Below are 22,691 nucleotides of genomic sequence, written 5' to 3'. Positions count from 1 at the left end.
GGGATATTTTACAGAGGAGTGGAGGATGGATGTGGCTGTGGGATATTGATATTTACAGAATGGGATGCTCGTGTTTGCTGGTTTTTCGTGATACCCCTGATTTAACCTAAAAGACATCATCACTTACAGCTGACCCATGTGAGGTTTCCTTAATGTTTGTCGGAACATTAGCTCCAGCGGAAGATGGAGGAAAGAAGACTGAGACTGCAGGAAGAGGCCAACAGGTACAACACAGTTCTCTATCAACACACTGAATTAGGTTCAAACTTTATTCTGTTTTCAGCTACTGCCTTCTTTCGGTTAAGTATGGAGTATGCCTCTTTACAGGAATACATGATACTCAAATACAGAGCTACAAGCTTCTTTTGAAATGCTATCCAGAACTTACTTTTGCTACTACCACAACAATTCAAGCTTAACATGTGGCTGACCTGACTTAGACTTTGATGTTTGGTTAGTTGGCGTAATTCTACAAATGCTGCAAACTGTATGTTTGGTTTTTGAAAGTTCATAGAAGTAATTGAGAATAGTAATTGTTTCAAGTACCCTGTCTCAAGTTAGTTCCTTCCAGTGTCTCCTAAACTTTGAAACGAAATTGATGTGCTCCAAAGTGCATTTGAAAGGCTTGTGGTATTATCCAGTTCATTTGTGTTGTTATCTAAGGGTAAAGCACACAGTCAATTCTTGGAAAGGGTTTAGTCAGTCATTCAGAGTTTTGAAGTTTTAAAGTCACACTTTTGCTGTTTCACCAAAAATACACACACAAAAATCTCAGGGGTGGAATGATGATGAGACGATGATAGGCATTCTAACAATGCCTAGATTGAGTTGGATAGGAAGTGAGATATGATTGTATACTACAGTTCTTAGGGCTGTTCAATATGATCAAACTCTCATATCCCAATATAGGTCATCTCGTATCAAGATAATGATATCATGATATAGCACATTTTCTGAAATTCAATGAAAAGTTTATACAAAGTGACCAAATGGAAAGACCTATTTCTTATTACATTTTGGATTATATACTTGACAAATTAAAGGTTGATAATTTTTCTCCTTTTATTTAGAACCAGATTTTCAGTTAACCATCAAAAAATTTTGTCCGTCTCCCACATAAGACTTTACTTGGGTGAGATTTTAGGTCATGTGAAAAAACCTACACAGTAGGTCTATATCTCAGCATTTCGTTCACTTCTGTGAAGAAATGTAAAGTAAAATAAATTGTCTTAATAGAACAAATACGGCCAAACGTCAAGGACAAGAAAAACAAAAAATAAAAAAATAAGCCTATTAGGTTTAAGTGCTTGGTAAAGATGATTTAAAAAAACATCATACAGAGAATTTGTTTAAAAAGTTCTCTAAACAGGAAATCTAACTTCCTGCAGTTACTGAGTTTACTGTTTGTGTTCATTGTACAGTTTAAATATAATATGAAATATCCATCAAATATGTCTCTGAGTCAGTTTACTCAATGATAAAAAAGGGGTCCCTTAAAGGTTGGGAACCACTGAGATATGGCATTCAACTTTGCAACAACACAAAGACTGTTAAATAAATCAGCATGTCCTCACTCTGTTATTTGTGTGTTTAGCTCAGTGGTCATAGCTGCGAATGTTCATAACCTGTAGACCAATTTGTAAAGAAAATAATCAAATTAACCTGTGCAGTAATTTGGTAAATATTTGTAGATATATTTGCTTTCTACACTAAATCAGTCCACAAAGATGCAGGTTTCATACTGTGGTGACTCTTCACATTCATAAACAGAAATGGGTGATAGATCAAAAGTTGGACATAAATATTTTCTCTGTGTTTTTGTCAATACAGGCGATTTGCAGCTTCTGGCGCAATGACTGCAGAGGAGCAAGAGCAGCGTATTCTCTATACCAATGTACTGGAATACGAGCAAGACCATGTACGTTTGCGAGTAATTCCTATAAATATGTCTGACAAGCAAACCCAGTAACAAGTATTCAATGTATGTATGTAATGTAAGTAATTCAGTAAATTACCATGAACCTTGAATTATATGATATGTTAAAAGGCATACAACTCTATGCCTGTGTGTAGCTGTTTCTTATAACCGAAGACAACTGTCAGATTTGGCATTGATCGGTTAAATTAAAATGAATCAACTAATTGTTGTATGAAACTAAAGATATAGTTGCCAATAAGTCATATATTTATGTTTTTTTTATTGTCTATTTAGGATTGGCCCAAACTGTGGAAAGCCAACATGAGGAAGAATCTTGATGACATGACATTAGTGTCAGGTCTAGTCTCCTACCTGCTCAGGTAACTGACTGCAACATGAACATTTTATATACAGTTTATACATATTTGTCTGTCGATGGAGGGTTTCGTCCCTGTGTGATACAGTTTTTAGATGCAGTACGTAAGGGGCTACTACAGAGATGAGATTAAAAATACATTCTGTAATTTCTGCTGCTAGGGGTCTCTCACAATACAATACAATTGAAACAATAACAAAAAGACAAAGTTTGAGGTAATTGTGAAGCAGCGTGGGATCATGGGAGTTGTTGTCTTCACCACCATTGCCTTCAGTGTTCATGGTTCAGGAGGTTTCTACCGGGAGCCCAATTATCCACAGAGGTCTCCTCCTCTCCAAAACAAACAGACCCGCTGATTAAAACCACTAAAAACACTGAATAAAGCAGTTCCACCTTAAAAATCACTGCTTCTCCCACACTGTTGGACAGACAAAGGATCCACATTTTATGCAGAAATGTTACATGTAATAGCTTTAAGGATTTAGTTGAAGCTGAAATTCAGGGAGAGTTTCCCTGGCCTTGAAAGTCCTTTGTTCATACCAAGCAATATCTTTGTCACTTTTGCAACTTATGCCCCAAAACTAATCTGTAATATAACCCCTGTTCCCAGACCAGTTTTGAGGCTTCAACTGGCTTGAAACTGGATCTCCCCATAAGATAGATAAGATAAGATAAGATAAGATAATTCCTTTATTTATCCCCTTAAGGAGAAATTCATTTTGACACAGCAATAGGGCCAAGCAGTGCAAAATCCCAGTAAATATTATTAATATTAGAAGATATAAAAACTATAAATTAAAGTATCTAAACTAAAACTAAACCTACTAAACTACTAAAGTGGAAATCAAATGTAAATAGAGCAAAAGGTTTGCGCGTTGTAGGTAGGAGTTCTAAACCAGTCTTTATCTGCTGGGGTTGGAGGAACTGGGAGCTGTGGCGTTGTGGAGTCTGATGGCAGATGGTACAAATGAGCCTCCAAACCGCTTTGAGGCTCGGGGCTGGGTCAGTCTGTGGCTGAAGATGCTCCTGAGCTGCCTGAGCTCAGTGTAGAGAGGATGACAGGATGCAACAGTCCACATGCTTATATAACTGTCATATTCACACGTTCAGCAGCGTTCATATTTTGACACTCGCCTGAATGATAGGCTTTTGTTGTGCGGTCACATCACCACACAACACAGTTTTGTTGCGTTCAAAAGGTCGACTCAAACTTGATTGGTTGTCTTGCATCAGCCCCGTCAATACACAATAGTGTGTGTTTTGCTTATGTTATCTTAAGTGATGGCTGCAGAAAGAATGACTCAAGCTTGTTACTATGCAAATAATTATAGAACAGACAGAGAGAGGGAGAGAATGTGTCAGTTCTTACAAACCTATGGTACACACTGGATTCCTCCTAGAGTTAAAGTTTTCCAAAATGTCCTCTTTTATATTTGTGCTCACTGTGTTGTTTGTTCAGGTCCTCCTCACCCTACATTTGTCAAGCATCCAAAACAAAATGAGGACAAACCAAAATGATTTTGATTTACAATGTGTTACGTCAGCCATAGGGGGGAAAAGAAAGAAAGAAAAACTTCAACACCCCCCAAACTGCCCAACTGTTGTCCCTTACTATATATACATTTACATTTATCATCACACTATGCAAAAAGACATTGATCGTTTTCAGGCCAAATGATGGTCTGCTAACATTTGCACTGTGTCCTCAGCCGGTCTGACCACCCAGTGGTGAAGCTCCTGAGGAAACACCAGTACCGGATTTACAACAGGCTCTACCCCATCGTCAGTAAAGGCCTCCCCCAGAGTCCCGCCTTGTCTCTGAGGCCTTCTCGTAGCACTCACAACCTTCTTCATGCAGGTAGGGCAAGAGTTCTGGTATGGACAATGCATCCCTGCGGTTTTATGACCAATCCAACACTGAATGTTTTCTGTGATAATTCATCGATATTTAAGTGTTGTTGTTGTTTTTAGCAAGGTGTCAGCAGTCTACTGACAATCCAGGTATGCCTTGGGTTGAGACATTTGATCAATCAGGGGCTGTGTTTCTGACTTGTAGCTATAGGTCAAATCCCTATTAATCACTATCATAGTGTGTATATGTGAAATACAGTGAAAGATTCCGAAAATATGACAAATTATTTTTATAAAATGAACTACTGCAGCTTTAATACAGTTGTTAATGTGAACATGTTATTGATCATACAGAGATCCAGAGGAAGCCCACCAGGACTGTAGGCAGTAGCGTTGGTGGCCAGAGTTTCAGCGCCGACTCATCCCCCTCACTCTCTCACGACCTCCACGCCAACTATGATGACGAGGATGGGGACGAGCCTCACACACAGGTGACGGTGGATCGTGAGAACTCGTTTGAAGACCTGGAGCAGTTCCTCACCCAGTTGGACTGGGCCCCGCCCCACGGCAGTGCAGATGACACCGGCTCAGATCTAGACACAACCTGTGATCCCTTGATGCAGCCGGAGCAGGAAGAAGGAAACATCCAGGAGCTGGAGATTAGAGCGTTGACGGAGCACCTGAAGGCCGTTGTCAAGGACATCCATATTGCAATTGGTGAGCATGAGGATAGAGGGCACTTGTGTTTTTGTTTGCATGCGTAGAAAGTGTCCTGTTGATTTTCAACAGCAACAATTTCCCGATGCTGTTGAAAATGGTGGAATTTTACAGTCAATGTAAAAGTTGTTGGATATTAAATGTTAGGGGTGTGTCTTTATATTTCAGATCAGCTTCTGTCACTGTGTTTGCTGTCCTTTGAGTGTCTAAACACAGCCAACTCTAAAGACCTGTGCCTCGCCAGCATAGAGGAGGCCTTCTTTACGCCCCTGTGGAGCGCCCTTGTGGCTCTTTTCAGGTAATGCAATCTAAATCCTTGTGACCTGAAACACTTCTTTATACTTTGAAGTGTTGTCTTAAACATGAAATATTTCTCCCTGCTTTTCCAAATCAAATACGCTTTGCTTCAGTTGGACGAAGAGCTTGATCAGAATAAGATCTCTAAAAGCACTTTCGATTAAACAGTTTTGTCTTAAGAGACACCCCCCCTTAACATTAGCCACATTTGCATGTGAATTACTACTTAGATCTCCCTCAGTGTTAATTTTCCTCATTGTTAATAAAATTCAGTGAGTGATGGAGAATATTCAGTTATTGTGACCCCAGGCAAAGCCACAGCAGTATATGGAAAAGGAAACAACTGCACATTGAATATGTTTGAGTGAACCAATTCAGAAATACATGTAAGTCAGCGGATCAGGTGGGTTGTTTTCAAATGAATTGGAGGAGTTCAGATAGTACTGGTAAAGGTTGTGTTACACTGCATTCAAAGCCACTATTAAGGTTTGGCATGAAGTTTTTCTTAGAAATACAGCATGGGTGAAGGTCTCTCAGTGACCTGCATGTGGCAGTGCTACTCTGAGTATGTCAGCATCTTCCATCTTCTATTGATGGCTTGACTCATTACACCAATAGAGGCTTGAAAATTATCAGTTGAGTTCCGAAATTAATACTACGACCATTACTGACTTGTGAATGTACACATACCTCTTTTCACATTATCCCAGGACATATTGCAATACTATTCACTAATGTGCTATTTTCTCTATTTCATATTCTCAAAGAGGACCTCTTGGTTTCGCATAGTATTTAGACATAAATACTGATGTTGGTAACTAAGAAGTGATTGGACTGGTTTTGTTCGGTCGGAGCCCATAGCCAACCATCTGAAATCAAAATGATGCCGTCAGTTACTTGGGGGACAAATGATAGATTGACAAGTTCACTGTGATTTACTCACAGTGAACTGCTAAAGGCGTTTAAATGAAAAGTTTAGTTCTTCAGGCCAGAGTTGTGTTTTTAGGAAATGTTGATAGGCAGGCAGGCTAGAGGTGTTTGCAACAAACGACACTGGTTCAAGAACCAGAACTAATTTGGTGGAAAAGGGGGTCCTCTGTGATTTTGCTCAATGCCCCGCCCACAGCACCATCTGAATGGTTGCATGTCACAAGATCACACACTGGTAACGGTGGAGCTCATATTGATTACTTTATACTGCTGGGTAGATTAATCCATATTGGGCGCCCAGATAGCTCAGTGGGTAGAGCTGGCGACCCATGTACCGAGGCCGAGTCCTTGCTGCAGCGGCCCGGAGTTCGAATCCGACCTGCGGCCCTTTGCTGTGTGTCATCCCCTCTCTCTGTCCCCTTTCCTGTCTATCTTCAGCTGTTGCTATAATAAAGGCAATAAAAGCCCCCAAAAAATATACTAATACTAAAAAATAGATGAATCCATATTAATGTATTAGTTTTATATTTTGTATTAATATTGTCAATATGCAAAATGAGTAACGTTATCAAATAAGTATAAAATAGCATAAAATTAAAAATACTCAAGTAAAGTACAAGTACCTCAAAAAATTCTAAATTTGGATGGAAGATTTTAGTTTTTACTACAAATATATATTGATTCCAATTATCAGTTATCGGTTTCTTTGATTACTAATATCCATATTGGCCTTGAAGAAAATATCAATCCATCCCTACCACCTACAAAAACAGCTAATTGTTATTGAACAAATACCCAGACCACTCGAAATTAGACCCCTGCACCCCCATGAGTTTTCTGTTTTGGTTAGTTGTTTTGTTGTTTAACGTCCTGTGATCAGATTGCTCTTGATGTTTCTTCATCTTGCCAAAAATATAATGCTTGACTCATCTGTACCCATGAAAAAAAAATTGTCAGTGACAGCAGCTATATTGCCTCCTCTTTCCATAATGCCTGGCAGTGTGCCTCACTTACAAACAGCCATTTTTGAGATGTTTTCCCTGCCTGGGTTTTCTGTCTGGTACCCTTTGGCTTTCTTTCTCAGGAAGGTCCACAGGGAAAGGGAGCAGGCCTTTGAGACAAGCATGAAGCTGTACGGGGACATCTCACCCGGAGATGTCGGGGTTTCTTTGAAACTGTTCCCCCAGGACCCTGGCGCACTACAAGGGTCCTACCCCTACGAGTCTGCTGTTCAGGAGCTTAGGCTTCTCATTATAGACCGCTGTCCACAGAGGAAGTTGGAATGTATTGGTGAGTCAGGTTGCGTTGTTTTTATTCTTCATCACACAAAGGCTGCCTTTCAGGACAGGATAGCTTCTCCTGGGGTGTGTTCATTCAACCCCGAAGGAGGCGATCCACCCTTTTCTGGCTGCGTACCATGACCTCAGACTTACAGCCTGTTCTCCTAGTCACTTCAGATAGTTTCTTTTTTTCAGGATATGTGCAGGCTTTGAAAAGTCTTAAAAAGTATTGAAGTCAGTTCCCTTAAAGGAAAAAGCCTTAGAAGGTATTAAAAAGCCTTAATTTCTCAAGTAAGTATCCAATTGCAGGCTGTCAGGAGGCGTTATTCACCTATAAACTAAAAGAGGAATCACAGTAGACATTAGATTACAGCAGGGGCTGTTCAATCCTTTTTTGTGGAGTTTCAGTCAGCACAGTCAGACCTGTAAGAAACACTGTTAGCCTATCGCATCATAATGGGGCAAGTAGGACTGTCTCTTGTTCAAAAAATCAAGTTTGAATGAATTTAAAATGACACGTAATGTGTTCAATTGAAACAAATAATCTTAAAACACATTATAAAACTCACAGGAAAACATAATGAAAAGACTATACTAAATTCCCTCTTAACACACCACTTTTAAGAGCGTCATTGCTGTCTTTCTGTATCTATTTTTAAAGTTTTGTCCAAGGACAGGGGTTAACATATTTCTACTGTGTTTCCCTACAGTTCGGACGTTACGGCTGATCTGTGCCTGTGCTGAGGATTACAGGTGTCTTCATGAGGTGGACTCTACACCTAAAACAGCTGCCATGTGAGTAAATCATCTGCTCAGAAGTGTTTGTCTCTGCAGAAAATATTAAACCACTCACTTTATGCTGGAATTTTTAATGGAAAATGGAAATCAAAAAAGACCCCTACAATAAACCCAATACACTACACTGAACACCTTGATGATTAAGAACATTGTACGGAACAGTGTAGAGTGTTGGGGGTTGAGTTATAATTTTAGTAGAATTCCTCCGAAGTATACCTCCATTAAACTTCAAAATAAAAGCCCTTTCTCCACATGCTTATGATGGGGAGAGAAACACTGCCCCAAAGCCCAGTGACAGTACCCAAACATCATTTAAGGGCTCTCTGCCTTGGTAGCTGCCCTGTCAGGACTCATCAGTGCTCTGCTAAGCCTGCCCCAGCAGGGGATTTCCTAGGTCTTTTGCCCCCCTATAGAGTGCCCCTTCCTGGCCAGGCCTAAAAGTGGGTCGTCCTGTCTGGGTTTGGAACAGACCCAGGGTCCAATAAGGGGCTTGGGGAAGAGAAGAAAAGAGATGGAGGTTTTGAGGAATCCATGATGATGCACAAAGTCAGACAAAGGCTCAGTGGGTTGTAGCACCGATTATGGAGAACAGGCAGTGCACCGTGGACCTAAATTGTTGTGTGCTGACAAAGTTTTAATGAAACACAGAGAATTTAATGTGTCTTGTTGTTGCTTCACATTCAAGAGAGAAAGCAGTCACCTGTCACTGCCTAACTCTCATCTGTAAGTTTGCATCAGTTGTACAGTGATGCTAGTAAACACACAAGTAAACAAAGTGATCAGTATTCCAGTATTTCTTTTTCCAAACTGGGTGGGGATCTTAGTCCTAGAATAGGAGTATTTACTGGGTTGTCTGGAGAGCCAGTAGGTTCGGTTAAGGTTAGACACTTTTTTTACTAGGGCTTAATCAGTTGGGATATGTCACCAACATTTAAAGGGTTTAATGTGTATGCTCCAGTAATGCTTGTGTAAGTCATCTGTGTTGAGGGCAATGCAACACACAAACATCCAGTGTCTGGAGAAAGGAGCATGATTTATTTATTTTGTTGTGTGTTTTGTGTTATTTGATATCTTGTCTTTTTTCATACACTCTTGTCCTCATCCCTTTTTCCTCTTTTGTTGGGTCCACTAATGTTATTTTGAGAATGTCTGAGGCCATGTCTCCTGCTCCATATCTGTCTCCTTGTATTGGCGCCTGTGTGAAGTGATTAGAGACGGCGGAGTAGAAGAGTTGACCGGGCATAGCACTTCTCAAAGCTTTGTATGCAAAAAACTTGTGACGTTGAAGATTTTTGTGTGTACTGTTGTGAACTCTAAAATATACAGCTTAGTAACAAACTGTGGGTCCAAGAAATGAAAGCTGAATTGCGCCGTGTGGAATTTGTTTTGTTACCTGGAAACATGAGTCAAACAGGGCCAAACCACAGAAGACGATTTATTCTTTTCCTTGTTTATTTTTTGGAGACCAAGAATACAATCATGTCTGACATCTCAGGCCAAGCTGCAATGATTTTCATCAAAGACAATTGCAGATTATATCCTAAGTAAAATAATGAATCAAAACCAGCATTTCACACCGTTTTTCAAAGGTAACCTGCTAACTGATCACTGCTCCATTTCATTCTTACAGTGTCATAATCTACCCAGTGGCCCCTCGCAGTTCAAATTCAGTAACACTTTAATTCAGAAGCAAACTAAAATTTCCAGTCTTACTTTGATTCTAAGCTCAGTTTAAGAGAGTATGTGTGACTGTGTACTTTCCTGCCTGAAATCTGCAACTCAGTACATGCCCACATGTCACTGCTTATCTTAGTCATCTAACTATAGGTTTCCTTTCTGTGTGCCACTGTGACTCAGTGTTTTTGGTCATGTCCTGACAGTTAGAATTTGGAAGTGGATTTATAACTAATCGCAGTGTTCTGCTGACAGTCTAGTCAATCATACTAAAAAGAAGGACCTACGATTTTGAGCTTTTCTGAACCTGTTGAGCTTCATATTTTAGCCAGGATCTCAGGGCTCCTCGTTCAGACGCCACCCCTCGCAAAAAGATTTGTAGGCGAGGGAATCTCTGCAGCACTACAGTACTTCATTATAATGTCACATTTTACCTTTCATCAAAAAACTACAGTTACTGGGATTTAGATATTGCATGTGGCCATATAGTGATTTGGATAAATTGTGCAGACCTAGTTTCTGCTTATTTTTTTTGCCACCCCTTTACGCTTAAATGTCTAATTCACAATCTCACACACACAAACGCACTTTATTGTACTCGCTGCCCTCCTTTATTCAATGAACAGCAGTACCATTTTTGTCAGTTCTTTGTCCTCGACCAACTAGGAACTCATTTGTTCTCTTGTGTGCTTTTGTCTACATCCCTTTCCTTTCTCTCCTCTATTGTGCTGCTAAACTGGTCTCCTCTCCTTCCATATCTTAATTAAGAATATTTAGCCCCCTCTGCATGTTTCTGCTTTTTTCTGACTTGTGTCCACTTATCCTCTCCTCAATTGGAATGCAAACCCATAATAGAGCCTAATCTTCCCACTGAAATCAGTATTTATGCATGTGGGAAGAGTGCATTGTATCCTTGGAATGCAGAGACACCAGTTTTCGTGTGAGAGAATCGATGTGTGTGTTTACAGTAGTGAAGTCAGAAGATTATAATTCAGGGTTGCGATTGTGCGTGTGAGGTCCAGCAGTGGTTACATGAGCCTGTCCACACCTTCCAGAACCTGCAGGAGGAGAATATCCAGTTGCATGCGGCCGGGTCAGTCGGGGGCCAGCAACTTACCTTCTCACGCAAACTAGCCAGCAAGCAGTTAGCCCTGCGTGTGAGTCCCGATAAACAAATGGTCACTGTCTGCACACAGGCAGAATGCTATCAGGCTGTCATCATCTCCCCGGCTGCAATTTGTCCTCCCAACAGATCTCAGTGAGAGAAAAAAAGCTTTATCATTTCCATCCCTGAACACGCATCCCATTAAGAGCTACTCTCGATTTAGTTTCCATTCAGTCCCCCGGGGAGCACATGCCATCATACTCTGTAAATGTCACTCTATTTTCTCCCCCGTCTGCTCTATTTATTTAATTCTGTTTTCCTCTTTTGCTTGATCTCATCGACTCCTTCTTCCTTTCTTCTGACAGCGGTGCAGATGACCTGTTGCCCATCCTGTCCTTCGTGGCTCTGCGGTCCCAGTGTCCTCAGCTGGTATCTGAATGCGCTGCCTTGGAGGAGTTCATTCATGAAGGGTGAGTCATCATAATGGAAAAAGATGCTGAATGACCCATCTCCTTTGTTTGCACCAAATGCACAAAAACATTTGTGACAGACAAAAGCAGCCAAAAAGCCAGATATTTTTCTCAGAGCTAAAAACTGAGTGAATGTTGGACAGTTACCGTCATCATGTGGCCAGAAACAAAACTCCAAATGAATGCCAATGTTGCTCTGTGTCTGCTGGATATGTATTTAGGCAATTGTTGCTGATGCAGTCACCATAACAATTTCATATGGTGATAATATGTCAGTCAACCAGAAAGCACCGGCACGTTTTTTAACAATGTCTTGCTCTGTAGAGATCTTTGTCACAATATTTTAATAACCAAATTTAAGGGATCCTTCGATCCAGGAGATGTAAAATACCTAAAGTGACAGAAACCATCTTTGAGTGATATTTATTTGACGTGTACTTTGATTTACAGTTTAACCCATGTCCCATTTGCTAACCTGGGGGGGTTACTGCAGCCAGCCACCAGGGGCAGATCGAGATGTTTTGGCCTCACTATTGGGGAGCTGTCATGTCGTCCATCTTTATGTACAGTGAATGGGTTGAACACAGACCAACAGTTTGGGAACGGCTCGTGGTCTTGAGTCAAGGTACTACATCACACTAAGTGTCACTGCGTGTGAGTTCAGACCACACCCAAGACTCACTCCCGGCCATAAAAACAGTGGGTTGTAAAAGCCAGCTGGTTAGATTGGCAGTGGCAAAGGAATGTCAGGAAATTTGGGATTTGGTTTTTCTTCTCTATAAAAATACAAATAAAGTCCCACTTGATGTTTATGTAGTTCAGTGGGTTGGAAGGGTTCAAGTGAAGGGAGAGGTGGAACCAAGACGTGCCACAACGCTATGAGAGGGTTGATATATTAACAGCAGATACGTTTAGCAGTTAGCTTCTTCAGCCGGTAGCTAAAGATATTTGTCCCTCAAAAACTCTATAAAGTTGAAGCTGAGCCACCAGAGTATATCAGTGGGAAAACCAGAAAATATTTTCTCCCCCCAAAAACACTCCACTCTGGCAGTATCATAAAAAAAAGTGAGAACACACAGCAGAATTACTATACGCATCCATGTGCAGGATGAGTCATCAACCTTTTTTAAAAAAATAATTCTTCAGGAAATGACTAAATCTAATTATTGTTGGGCCGGAATACCAGCCTGTATAGATGACGTACAGCGCAAGACATATAAGATAAAAACACTTTTTCAACACTAATTCATGGGCACCTGAAATCATAATCACTACATAAGCAAGAATCTTGTTTAAAGTTCATAAACAACATTTTTAGGTATGATTTATGAAGAGTTTAGCAGTCAGAAACTCAGGACCTACTCACTCAGGACTGTGTGGGTGTGGTTTGATCAACTAAACAACCCACCAACTGTCTTCAGATTCTGATTCAACGGTTGCTAAACCCTGATTGGTGCATCCACAAACCAGCAAGAAAAGCACAGCACAGATAAATCTCTGTAGTGCAATAACAAAAACTGTTCTAACATTGATAGAAAACAGAACCTATCACAGGTTTTCTGTTGGCTTGACAACATTGCGTTTAGTTAACTTACCTGTTAATTAATGTTGGTGTGCTGGCCTGTTTTTACGGTTTGCATCAGCAGTTTTGTTGCTGCTTCTCCAGGCTCGAAGATGATGTCATGTCTGCAACGTGGTTTGACTCTGTAATCCGCGTATCTTTAAATCCCGCAATATCCTTTCAGAAGCAAGGCATTTTCAGACCGTGTTGCCTGCCATATGTTGTTTACTTGTGTATTTTGTCCTTAAAAGTTTACAAAACGGTGTGTTCCTCCACTTAAAATCTAACGTTGATCTAAACTTGGTCCGGAGTCATTATGCGGTACTTTGTTTTGCAAATTGACCAGATTCTCTATGCTGTTTCCGTGTGTGACTTCCTGCCAGTGCAATCTGCTCTGTGCTGCTTGACTCGAGTGGGTTTGCGGCTTCCGTCAAAAATAGACTAGCTTCGTATTCTACACAGAGCAGAGAGGAGAGACACTTCTGGGACACTTGTTGTTGCTTGGTCCATAAATCAGAAATAAATCAGAAATTGGTGAAAAATACTGATCAGTCCAAGGTGTTTTGACCATTCAGTTTACTGTCATAGAGGACTAAAGAAACAAATATATTCACATTTGAGAAGCTGAAATCGGATAATTTGGACATTTTTATTTATTAAGTAACTGAATTGATGATCGTTGAATAGTTGGGGATTAATTTAATAGTTGACCGCTAATCAGCCAATCATTGCGGCTCTATAATGGAATACTCCATATAATAAACATTAAGGTATTGTGCCAAGCTAACGCCACATTAGCTACCTTTTTATTGATAATTTACTGACCACATTCAAGGGATAAGCATCTTCTTATCTGCTTTCCTTTCTCAGCCTCTCACTCTCTGTGTCCGTCCGTGCAGCGTCCTGGCTGCAGTCTCTCTCGTGTCTTGCTCTCGTTAGTCAAAGGTCAGCCAGAGTTGACTTGCTCTCCAGCCCTGTTCTCTCTCTCTCTCTCGCTCTCTCTCGTCTGCTGTCTCTAAGCAAACCTCCTCCCTCATCACTTGTTCTACTCACATATCAACCTTCCATCCATCACTCCCTTCGTTTCTTAATGCTGCCCACCCTTTTAACGGCTCTCTTTAACGATCTCTTTCACAAACTAATGAGATCAAGGTTGAGCAGAGATGTTTAGTCCTTTAGTCACTACAGGAAAAAGCAGATGTGGTTTCAGCAAAATGAATAAACTGGTGTTCTATTATGTGCTTAGATGTTTGGGATTTTTGTTTAGTTCTGTCAGAATGAAGTTGTTTTTGTTTGTGTCCCTATTTGACTTCTTAGTTTTCTTTAACATCAAAAAGTTCAAATTAACGGAAGAGATCACCACCGTGTTTATCATGTTTTACTTACAGATGTCTTGTTGCCAGCTAACATTTGTTCTCCTTTTCAGCTATTTGATAGGAGAGGAAGGCTACTGTCTCACCTCCATGCAGAGTGCCTTGGCCTATGTTGAGTCACTGCACACAGGAGGAGCTCATCTTCCCGCAGACAAGCTCACCTGAAAAAGGTAAAGGAGAGTCCATACTTGATTTTGAGTAAGCTAAGGCTTTTCATTAAAACGGAAAAATCACAGAAATTTTAATAAAATTAAGTAAATTAAAACGATTGTCCCAGCCCTACTCAAAACCTCTCCAATTATATAGATAGGACCTTTCTGTTTCTTCACAAGCCATCGTAGTTTCACCCAAACATTTTACAGCCTGTTTGCATTTCCAGGTTGTCAAATACAGATACAAGCTGTGTTCAATTAGTTAGTCTTTTTTCACATTATCAGGATTTAAATGTCAGTAAACACGTTGGGATACTACTGAAATTGGCAACATATGGACACTAACTTTCTGCTGGATAACTGTGAATAATTAGAATGAAAATGGAGACGCTGTTCGCTGAGTGTTTCTCCATGCTTAACATCATCTTAATTTACCAAACTCTGGGTATTTTCTTTTACAGTGGCAGTTCCACCGTCCTCTTTCCCCTGAATAGTGCCATCTCTTAACAGATTCAGATAACACAATCTGTTATTGCAGCTTAAAGACTTCATAGAGAATCATTCAAATGAACCTCCACTGAAGTTTCATGAGGTGAAAATCGAACATACCTCAACTGTCCCAGCTCAGTCGTCTCAGAATACAGAAGGCATCTATTCGCAGCACCAACAGAACTACAAATTTTACCGAAATTCATGAGCAGTAAAATGTCATGTTAAGCTTTCTCTAAATATTAGTACTATATTTCACCATGCTACAGTCAGCTCTTCATCCAGAAGTCAAACCATACAAGCCAATAGCAACTTGCAATGAAATAAAAACAAACACTGCAAAAACAAATAGACACATTTTTCAATAGGTGTTTTCACAAAGGTGTGTGTGTGTCTGTGACTGTGTGTCTGTGTCTGTGTGTGAGACTGTGTGTGAGACTGTTCCACAGTATCAAGAGTTCAAAATGTCTGTTTAGTTTTCCCCACAACCAAACGCAGTTCAGTCCAACACTGATTCACAAACACAAAAAGAAAAACAACAAATAAACAACTCCCACTCACCCACCCGGGTTATTCACCGGACAAACTGGAACACACTAATACATTTGGTGCAGGGTTGTGATTGAACTGTTGGATGACTGTGGATGCTAACTGTTGGAAACATAAATAAACGTGATGTAATTCTGACTGTTGGTCACTACACTATTATGGCAGTATTATTCTACTGTATGTGTTATATTAAACCAGTGAAGAAGAAGAAGGGGGACCTACGTAAGGGATAGTGCGTTGGATGGTTCTGGTTTATTCGTTCCTTTTTTCTTCTTTTTTTTCTGTTCAGCGCCACACAGCGCAGTCACAGCTGGACGTTAGCAGATGAGGTTGTACCACTGTCTGGTTACTTAGCCAACTTCGCCGCTGGCCTTCCTTGTTGTCCTGTGTCACGCTGCACTCCATTAATTAACACTTTAACAGTTTGTAAAGTTTACAGCCTGCCATGCTGTCACTCTGTGTACAATGACACAGCTTTGATTTGACTGACAAAATCTGAGTCGACCAGTTGCCCTCCTAACTGATGACTCAAATCATCACGTTTGGGGAAGCAGCTCTACCGAGAACACATGATCACCATGCCTACACTCCCTGCTGTGCACTGCTACACCTAAACATTACAGATTGCAACTTATGGAGGCAGTGCACTCTAGTGTCATTCCTTTTGGCTGTTTACAAATGTGAAGGACATTTGGTTCCTTTTTTTCTGAGCTGTAAATAGTTTGGGAGAAGGCTGTGATGGAGCCACAGATGCAAACTCAGCTGACATGAAGGCGAGCAAATTAATCATCCAAAATGACTTGACATGATTACCTGTGTGTCAGTTTACTGTTAGACCTGATCTTAGAACAGGCTGAAGTGTGACACACAGGCCACTCTTTGTTTGCCAGCAGTTATGAGGAGTGATGGGGTGAGAGACGGAGGGATTGACGAAGTGAAGTAGACTGAGACTGAGTCATTACACTGACGGATTAGTGTATCTCTGAATGGCTTGTCTGGCGCCCAAGGTCATGTTTCCACACTGCTGCTCAACGGGACGGGGTGAGATGACATTGCATTTTATAAAATGTGACATTCTCAACTGGCATCCCCCAAAACTCCCTGTGACACAATGATTCCACTACAGCCAAATATTTAACTTTGCAGAGCTCTCGCTCATCTGCCGGGTGGCTGGATTGGGAAGTGGAAGATGAAATGAAATGAAATAAAAAATGGCTATGGGGCAATGGAGAAATCCATACAGAAGAGACTAGATCACAAAGAGAGGGAAGCCACTCACAGCAAAACAAAAGCAGCAATCAAATTTTAATTTTTCAGACAACATAATTTAATTCCAAAAATTATCCCAGAATATTCCTATAACACTACCACTGGGGGCCGCCAACGTTGGAAACTAAGTTATACACATAGCAGCTTTATTATTAGGTTAGATAATGATCAGATATTAGATTGCTTTTATTTTTAACACATTAGGGGTGGGGGAAAAGTTTGATTCTTGCATCACGATTCTCACTTGAACGATTCTGTCTCGATTTAGAAAAGTCAAGCGTGATTTTTTATTTCTTCCTCAACATTATTATCGCCTGTAACAAAACAGTACATGACTGCACTCAAAAAAGATCTAGCGCAGCAACCATTTCACTAAAATAATAAAATGTATTATTATTATTATTATTATTATTACCCACGTGTGAAGCCAATACTAGCTGACATGAAAAATAATTACAACTTGCCCTCCATTTGGCCCTCTCCGAAGCCAAATGTTTGTGTTTTTTCTTCTACTATATTTAAAAAAAAAAAAGAATAATATATTCCATTTTGTGTTGTAGGCTGCTACAGTCGCAAGAGGACCCTCCTGGCAGTTCTTCCCACGTTCCCTGCTGCGCTACAGCTGAACCTGCAGCCTCCTGCAAGTTATGCATGTTATTTACACACAGACATACTGTATATTTAACAGAAGGACCTTCTTTTACACTGTTTCTAACAGAGGACTAAACCAGTGCCTATGAGTTGGTTTTTACCAAATCAGACCCCTGCATGGGGCTTTGCTGGGACCTCTAAAGGCGTGTTTTCAAACTGTAAGGCATTTTAACTAGCACTGGATTGTTAAAGGGACTATTGTATGTGGTTGAGGTTGGAGTTGACTTAGGGTACCTTTTGGGAAAAACCTGCAATATGATTTATTAATGAGGTAATATATTTGTAAACGATATTGTAGGGCTTTTTTTCCTTATATTGCTTTTTTTTCTAACACAAAACCTACAAACTCGTAAAACAGACTGTGTATGTGTGTGTGTTCATATGTTTTTAAAACTGGTGTCAAAATCCATCCACAGACTATGAATTAGAAATATAAATGTATGCACTTTGGGTGTTGAAGTGTTTAGGGGTGAGGCTACACTGGATGATGGTTTTTGAGTTCAGACAGTAGGCTCTATCTGCAGACAGATGAAACAAAACATTTAAGTTGGGTAGTACTTACTGTAGATAGTAATACTGTTGCACTTTTTGTGTGTGTTTGTGTTGCTTGTAAGACAATTTGCAAGCCAAGCCACGGGGGACTGCAGATACATGTGACTGAAATTATGAATTTGTTCAATAACATTTGACTTGTCTGTGTGCATACACTTCCATATTTAGCTTAAAGCTGCAGTAGGTAACGTTTATTAAAATAACCTTTTGTCATATTCACTGAAACGTTCACTATATCCTGATAGTAGTCCATGAGGCAGATAATCTGTGAAACAATCAGGTTCCTCTGATTGCTCCTAATGGCATTTGCAAGAATCCAGTGTGAGTGAGACTCAACAATCCACTATCCTTCTCGGCTCTGATTGGTTGTTTTCGTTCTGGCCAGGTAGATTCTCGTAAATATAAGGAGTGCTAGGATAAGCTGATGTTCACAGGCCATTTTATACTTTTCACCCATTTCCCAATGATTCCCTTGATGTCTACAGTGGCCCAAATTTACAACCATAGGATGGGAGCAAAATGCCAACCTGTATATTTGGAAATTAATTAGCCATCTTGTGGTGTTTGGATAATATAAGTTGAATGGTATTAAAGGGATTGAGTCATGCTGATTTGGCTCCCTGACTGATATTTGAAATTTTCTAAATTAAGTCTTTCAGGCTGTTTGGTTTTAAATATATGCCAGACTAACGTGGTTGTTTACCTGAAATATTCTGGTGTTTTTGCATTTTTTTTTTTACTGCAAATCACATTAACTTTTTCTAAAGCATGCCTTTTCTTTCTTTTTTCTTCTTTTTTCTTCAGTGTGCAGCAAGGTAAAAACAATGTCTTTCACATCTCAATGTCAAGCAGGTTTCATGTGTTGAGTCAAGTTTGTAATGCATGAATGAATGAATGAACCAAAAGCTCCTGGAAGATGAGGGGTGTGAAAACATTAAAATATCTTTAATCATGGTATGTAAATGACACTTTGTGTAATAAATGGGCTAAAATAAGCAAAAATAATGTTTGGCTTGTGTTTCAAAGACACCCCTAAAGCAGACTTTCTTCCAGTGTCGCTTAGACTGAAAAAATAGTTTTATAAATTGCCATTTCATTTAGTTTAATTTGTTTGTTTGCTTGAATGTGCTATTTAATTTTTTTATTTTGTATGGGTCCAAAAGATGTGAAAAGATGTCTTAAGAACTGTTTTGGATTTATTACTACCTACATTTTGTGACATTAACACCAAAAACAGATTTATGTCTATGTAATAAATGTTTATGTAAATATAATAAAAATGGATGCTGTGATATTTTAAGTGGACTGAACCACTGCATTTATGTAAATGACTTATTGTACATTTTGCATAGCATTTAAAAACTGAATGTGACATTTCATTATGAAACAGTTTTACTGTGAAAGGATGGGAATGTTAGAATGAGAATAATGAATGTGTGTTTTTGAGAGTTGGTTCAATAAAGAGAAATGTTTAAATCATTTAATACCTGTAGTGGTCTGACTCTTCTGCATGTATCACAAAGAAGGTTTAACATACTTGGGCTTTTAGCATTTCGACAGCCAAAGAAGCAGCTCTAGGCCAGGAATACTGGTTCCAGTGTGGCACCAACACTGCTAGTCCTGAAACAAAAACTTCTAATAACTGGGCTGGGGGCGCCAACTATGTATTTATTAGCTGTTCACAAACATTGAGCTAGTTTGCTGTCTAGCTAGCTGTTCATGTCACATTACTTGAGCAAGAACAACTACTAATTTCTCACATCAATGTTCCATTCGAAACATTGTAACTCTAATGTTACGTTGAGCTTTAGTAACACTGATGTGAGAAATGAGTAGTTAATTAAGTTAGTAGTTTAAATAAACAGCTAGCTAGATAGCGAGCTAGCTAGCTCAATTTTGCGTTAGTAACTGTGTAACTGTTATGTTTGAGGTTAGTAACAGAGAAAGAAATTAGTAGTATGCTTGCTGACTAGCTAGTTAGCGAGCTAGCTTAACTTTGGTAACTGTAACATTGGAGTTGTACACAGTGGTTATGGTGGCTCATTAGCCTATGGAAAAGCAAACTGGTTCTTTTAGATTTTCTTGAGTTGAACCAACTCAGACCCAATACCCAGAACTAGAACTAGGTTCACGCCATTGGAAAAGGGGGTGAGGTACCTGGCCTTGCTCAATGTGACGTAACAACAATTTGACATGAGTCTGGATTTTTTGGGGTTCTTCAAAGCTAGTTTAAAGGAATCTGGAACTTGAATGTCCTTTAACCCAAACCTGCTAAAGGGCAGCTTATTGGCAGTTGAACCCCCATAGTCATTTTCAGACACAAATGGCTCACTCTCTTACATTTATACTGAAAAATATCGATGCAAATATGATTTTAGAAGAGAACATCCAGGTTATTGGAAACTCAACACAACACTAAATGACACTAAATCCTACCCTGTAGACCTTAAAAGAGTCACTATAGTGGAATTGGAGCATTGTTAAATGAAGTTATATAACTACTGTAGGTTCGGGAACAGACACCACGCATTGAGCTCAATCCATTCCTGCACGAAAAAACTTAAGCACTCTCTAGTTTGGAAAGAGGATCCACTAACCTAATTAGAGCTAACGAGGAGACGCCGCCGCCATTCAGTCTCGACATCTAGTTCCTTCCCATCTTCCATGTTTGTCCACAAGCTGGATTTCTCCCCTCTTCGTCCCATGTTTTAAGCACATCTGTGCTTTTCCAGGCAAGTAAAAATGTCACCTGTGGATAAGGCGAATGGGTCTGAGCCTCAGAAACAGAAAATGACCACTTTACAGTGGCACTTCAAACTATGGGAAATCACATAGGCTGTCTGCTCTTTACTGAGGGAAGGAGAGAATCAATGTGGACTAATTTACCAGCAAATGTACAGCAGATACAAACAATTTTCAAAAAACAGTCCCTGCCTCCTGACATCCAATACTAACAGGAACTGATGTGATGTTTTTCTTTTTTTATTGGGCTGTCAGTTGTGAGGGTGTCAGCGTGGGGATGGTGGCTGGATGATGCAGGAGGCTGTGATGGGCACATGGCTGAAAAGCAGCAGAAGAAAAAACAACATGCCACTGTGAATCAGTCAGAACACCACCAGAAGCCACAGCCGCACCCAGCATGCCATCCTCCTCTTGCTTGCATTCTCTTGCTCTTTCTCTCCATCAGTGTTCTTTTTCTGTCTCGCTGTGTGTTCTTTTTGTCCCTTTCTGGTTCACTTCCCTTGTCCCCCCCCCAATACCAACTGAACCGCAGTTTCAGAGTTCCTTGGGTCCATTCTGGGTCAGCGGGGTCATCGCCCTGTGCTTCAGGTTTAAACAACCAGCATGCAGTGCAGTTTCAGTTATATTAGAATATTGAAACATCACACTTACATATTGAAATTGAAATTGCTGAAATTTTTGGATTTGAGGGGAAAAAATCAGTGCAGCAGATTTTATTAAATGCAGGCCCCTCTTTTAAAACAGTTATTCTTTCCAGGATGTCTGAAATTTGCTCAATTATTTCTTCGTTTTAGTACTCTCCATTTCTTCAGGGGCAAGAAGTGGGGTTCACTGCAGAGCCACACGACATCAGAGTGCTATTTGCTTCTGCATATTTATGTATTTCCTGTAAAACCTGGCAGATGGGGAGGGACTTGTTGCTGTAGCCAATAGCGCTGTGTGAGAAAAAAGTACAAAGAAATGTTTTTGTAACTTCTTTGGCACATTGTTAAATAGGGGTACAGTATTACTGAGGATGCAATCTTGAAGGGTTAAACATTAGTTTTTCATTTCACGTGGACTTATCAAGTATGAAGTGTCCCATAAACCATGACAATGAAAATGAGCCAGCATGAACAGCACCAGGACCCTGAAAATGAAGCAGCTAAATGGAATTCAGCCATCATTGATCTTATTATTTTTGCCTGTGCTTTTCCAGCTGTCATATGGCAAATGTCTTCAGTAAAAAAGACCTATATGATCTTAAGATTATGTTAAAAAAAACTGTTCCTTAGACGCTTTTGAAACACTGTTGAGAGAAGGTTTAAATCTGCTAATGGTAATGGTAACTGTAAAAGGATTTCTATCACAAAATTAGGTAGAATCTAACAAAAGAGGTAAACAATTAATAACGATAAGGGATTTCGCAATTTTTTTTATATATTTCACATCTACTCTACTAAAGCTCCTACACCTTAAAGTCCACCTCTATTAAAACACCAGAGTTTCTTGTTCCTACAGTGTCCTGTTTGAATGATGTATGTGTGAGTTTGACACTATTCAATTTCAATTCAATTCAGTTTTATTTGTATAGCGCCAAATTATAACAGAAGTTATCTCAGGACACTTTTCAAATAGAGCAGGTCTAGAAAGTACTCCTTATAACATTATGTACAGAGACCCAACAGTTCCCACTTGAAGGATGTTTTCACATTCATCTGATTAAAGTTGTTTTAAGGGACAGGGTCTATGAGCATAACCTGTGACATCACAAATTATGCTTAACTTTCCTGTCCTGGTGGAAATTTGCATCATGGTAAAAAGCTCCTCTTGTCCTACTCCAATCACGGCCACTATGGTAAAATGTTCTCTCATCCTGCTGTCACACTTTGGCCCCCTTTACAAAACCACATTCTGAACCAATTAGTTCATAATTGAGTTACTCTGTGTGACATGCT

The 22,691-nt window shown here is 39.9% G+C and overlaps 1 protein-coding gene across 6 annotated transcripts in view; it reads left to right on the top strand.

The window, feature by feature from the left end:
• The window catches only part of vps9d1 (VPS9 domain containing 1), a 30,493-nt gene extending 10,997 nt beyond the window's left edge, over positions 1-19,496 (top strand). Inside the window, exons 7-18 of one of the 6 annotated variants that reach the window (XR_007881344.1) lie at positions 172-224; positions 1,831-1,918; positions 2,213-2,298; positions 4,004-4,152; positions 4,500-4,862; positions 5,031-5,160; positions 7,174-7,379; positions 8,080-8,164; positions 11,312-11,416; positions 14,404-14,520; positions 16,434-16,581; positions 17,370-19,496. Coding sequence is in view for 3 of the 6 variants with exons in the window: in XM_051383188.1 (XP_051239148.1) it covers positions 172-224; positions 1,831-1,918; positions 2,213-2,298; positions 4,004-4,152; positions 4,500-4,862; positions 5,031-5,160; positions 7,174-7,379; positions 8,080-8,164; positions 11,312-11,416; positions 11,867-12,035 (1,434 nt within the window). In the remaining 3 variants the exon portion in view is untranslated. The other 5 variants (XR_007881345.1, XR_007881343.1, XM_051383189.1 and 2 more) reach the window with 5 other exon arrangements.
• Positions 19,497-22,691: the final 3,195 nt, after the last annotated feature.

This window comes from Dicentrarchus labrax, unplaced genomic scaffold (assembly GCF_905237075.1).
Source record: "Dicentrarchus labrax unplaced genomic scaffold, dlabrax2021, whole genome shotgun sequence".
Classification (NCBI taxonomy): Eukaryota; Metazoa; Chordata; class Actinopteri; family Moronidae; genus Dicentrarchus; species Dicentrarchus labrax.
This window is presented reverse-complemented; position numbering and strand designations above follow the sequence as displayed.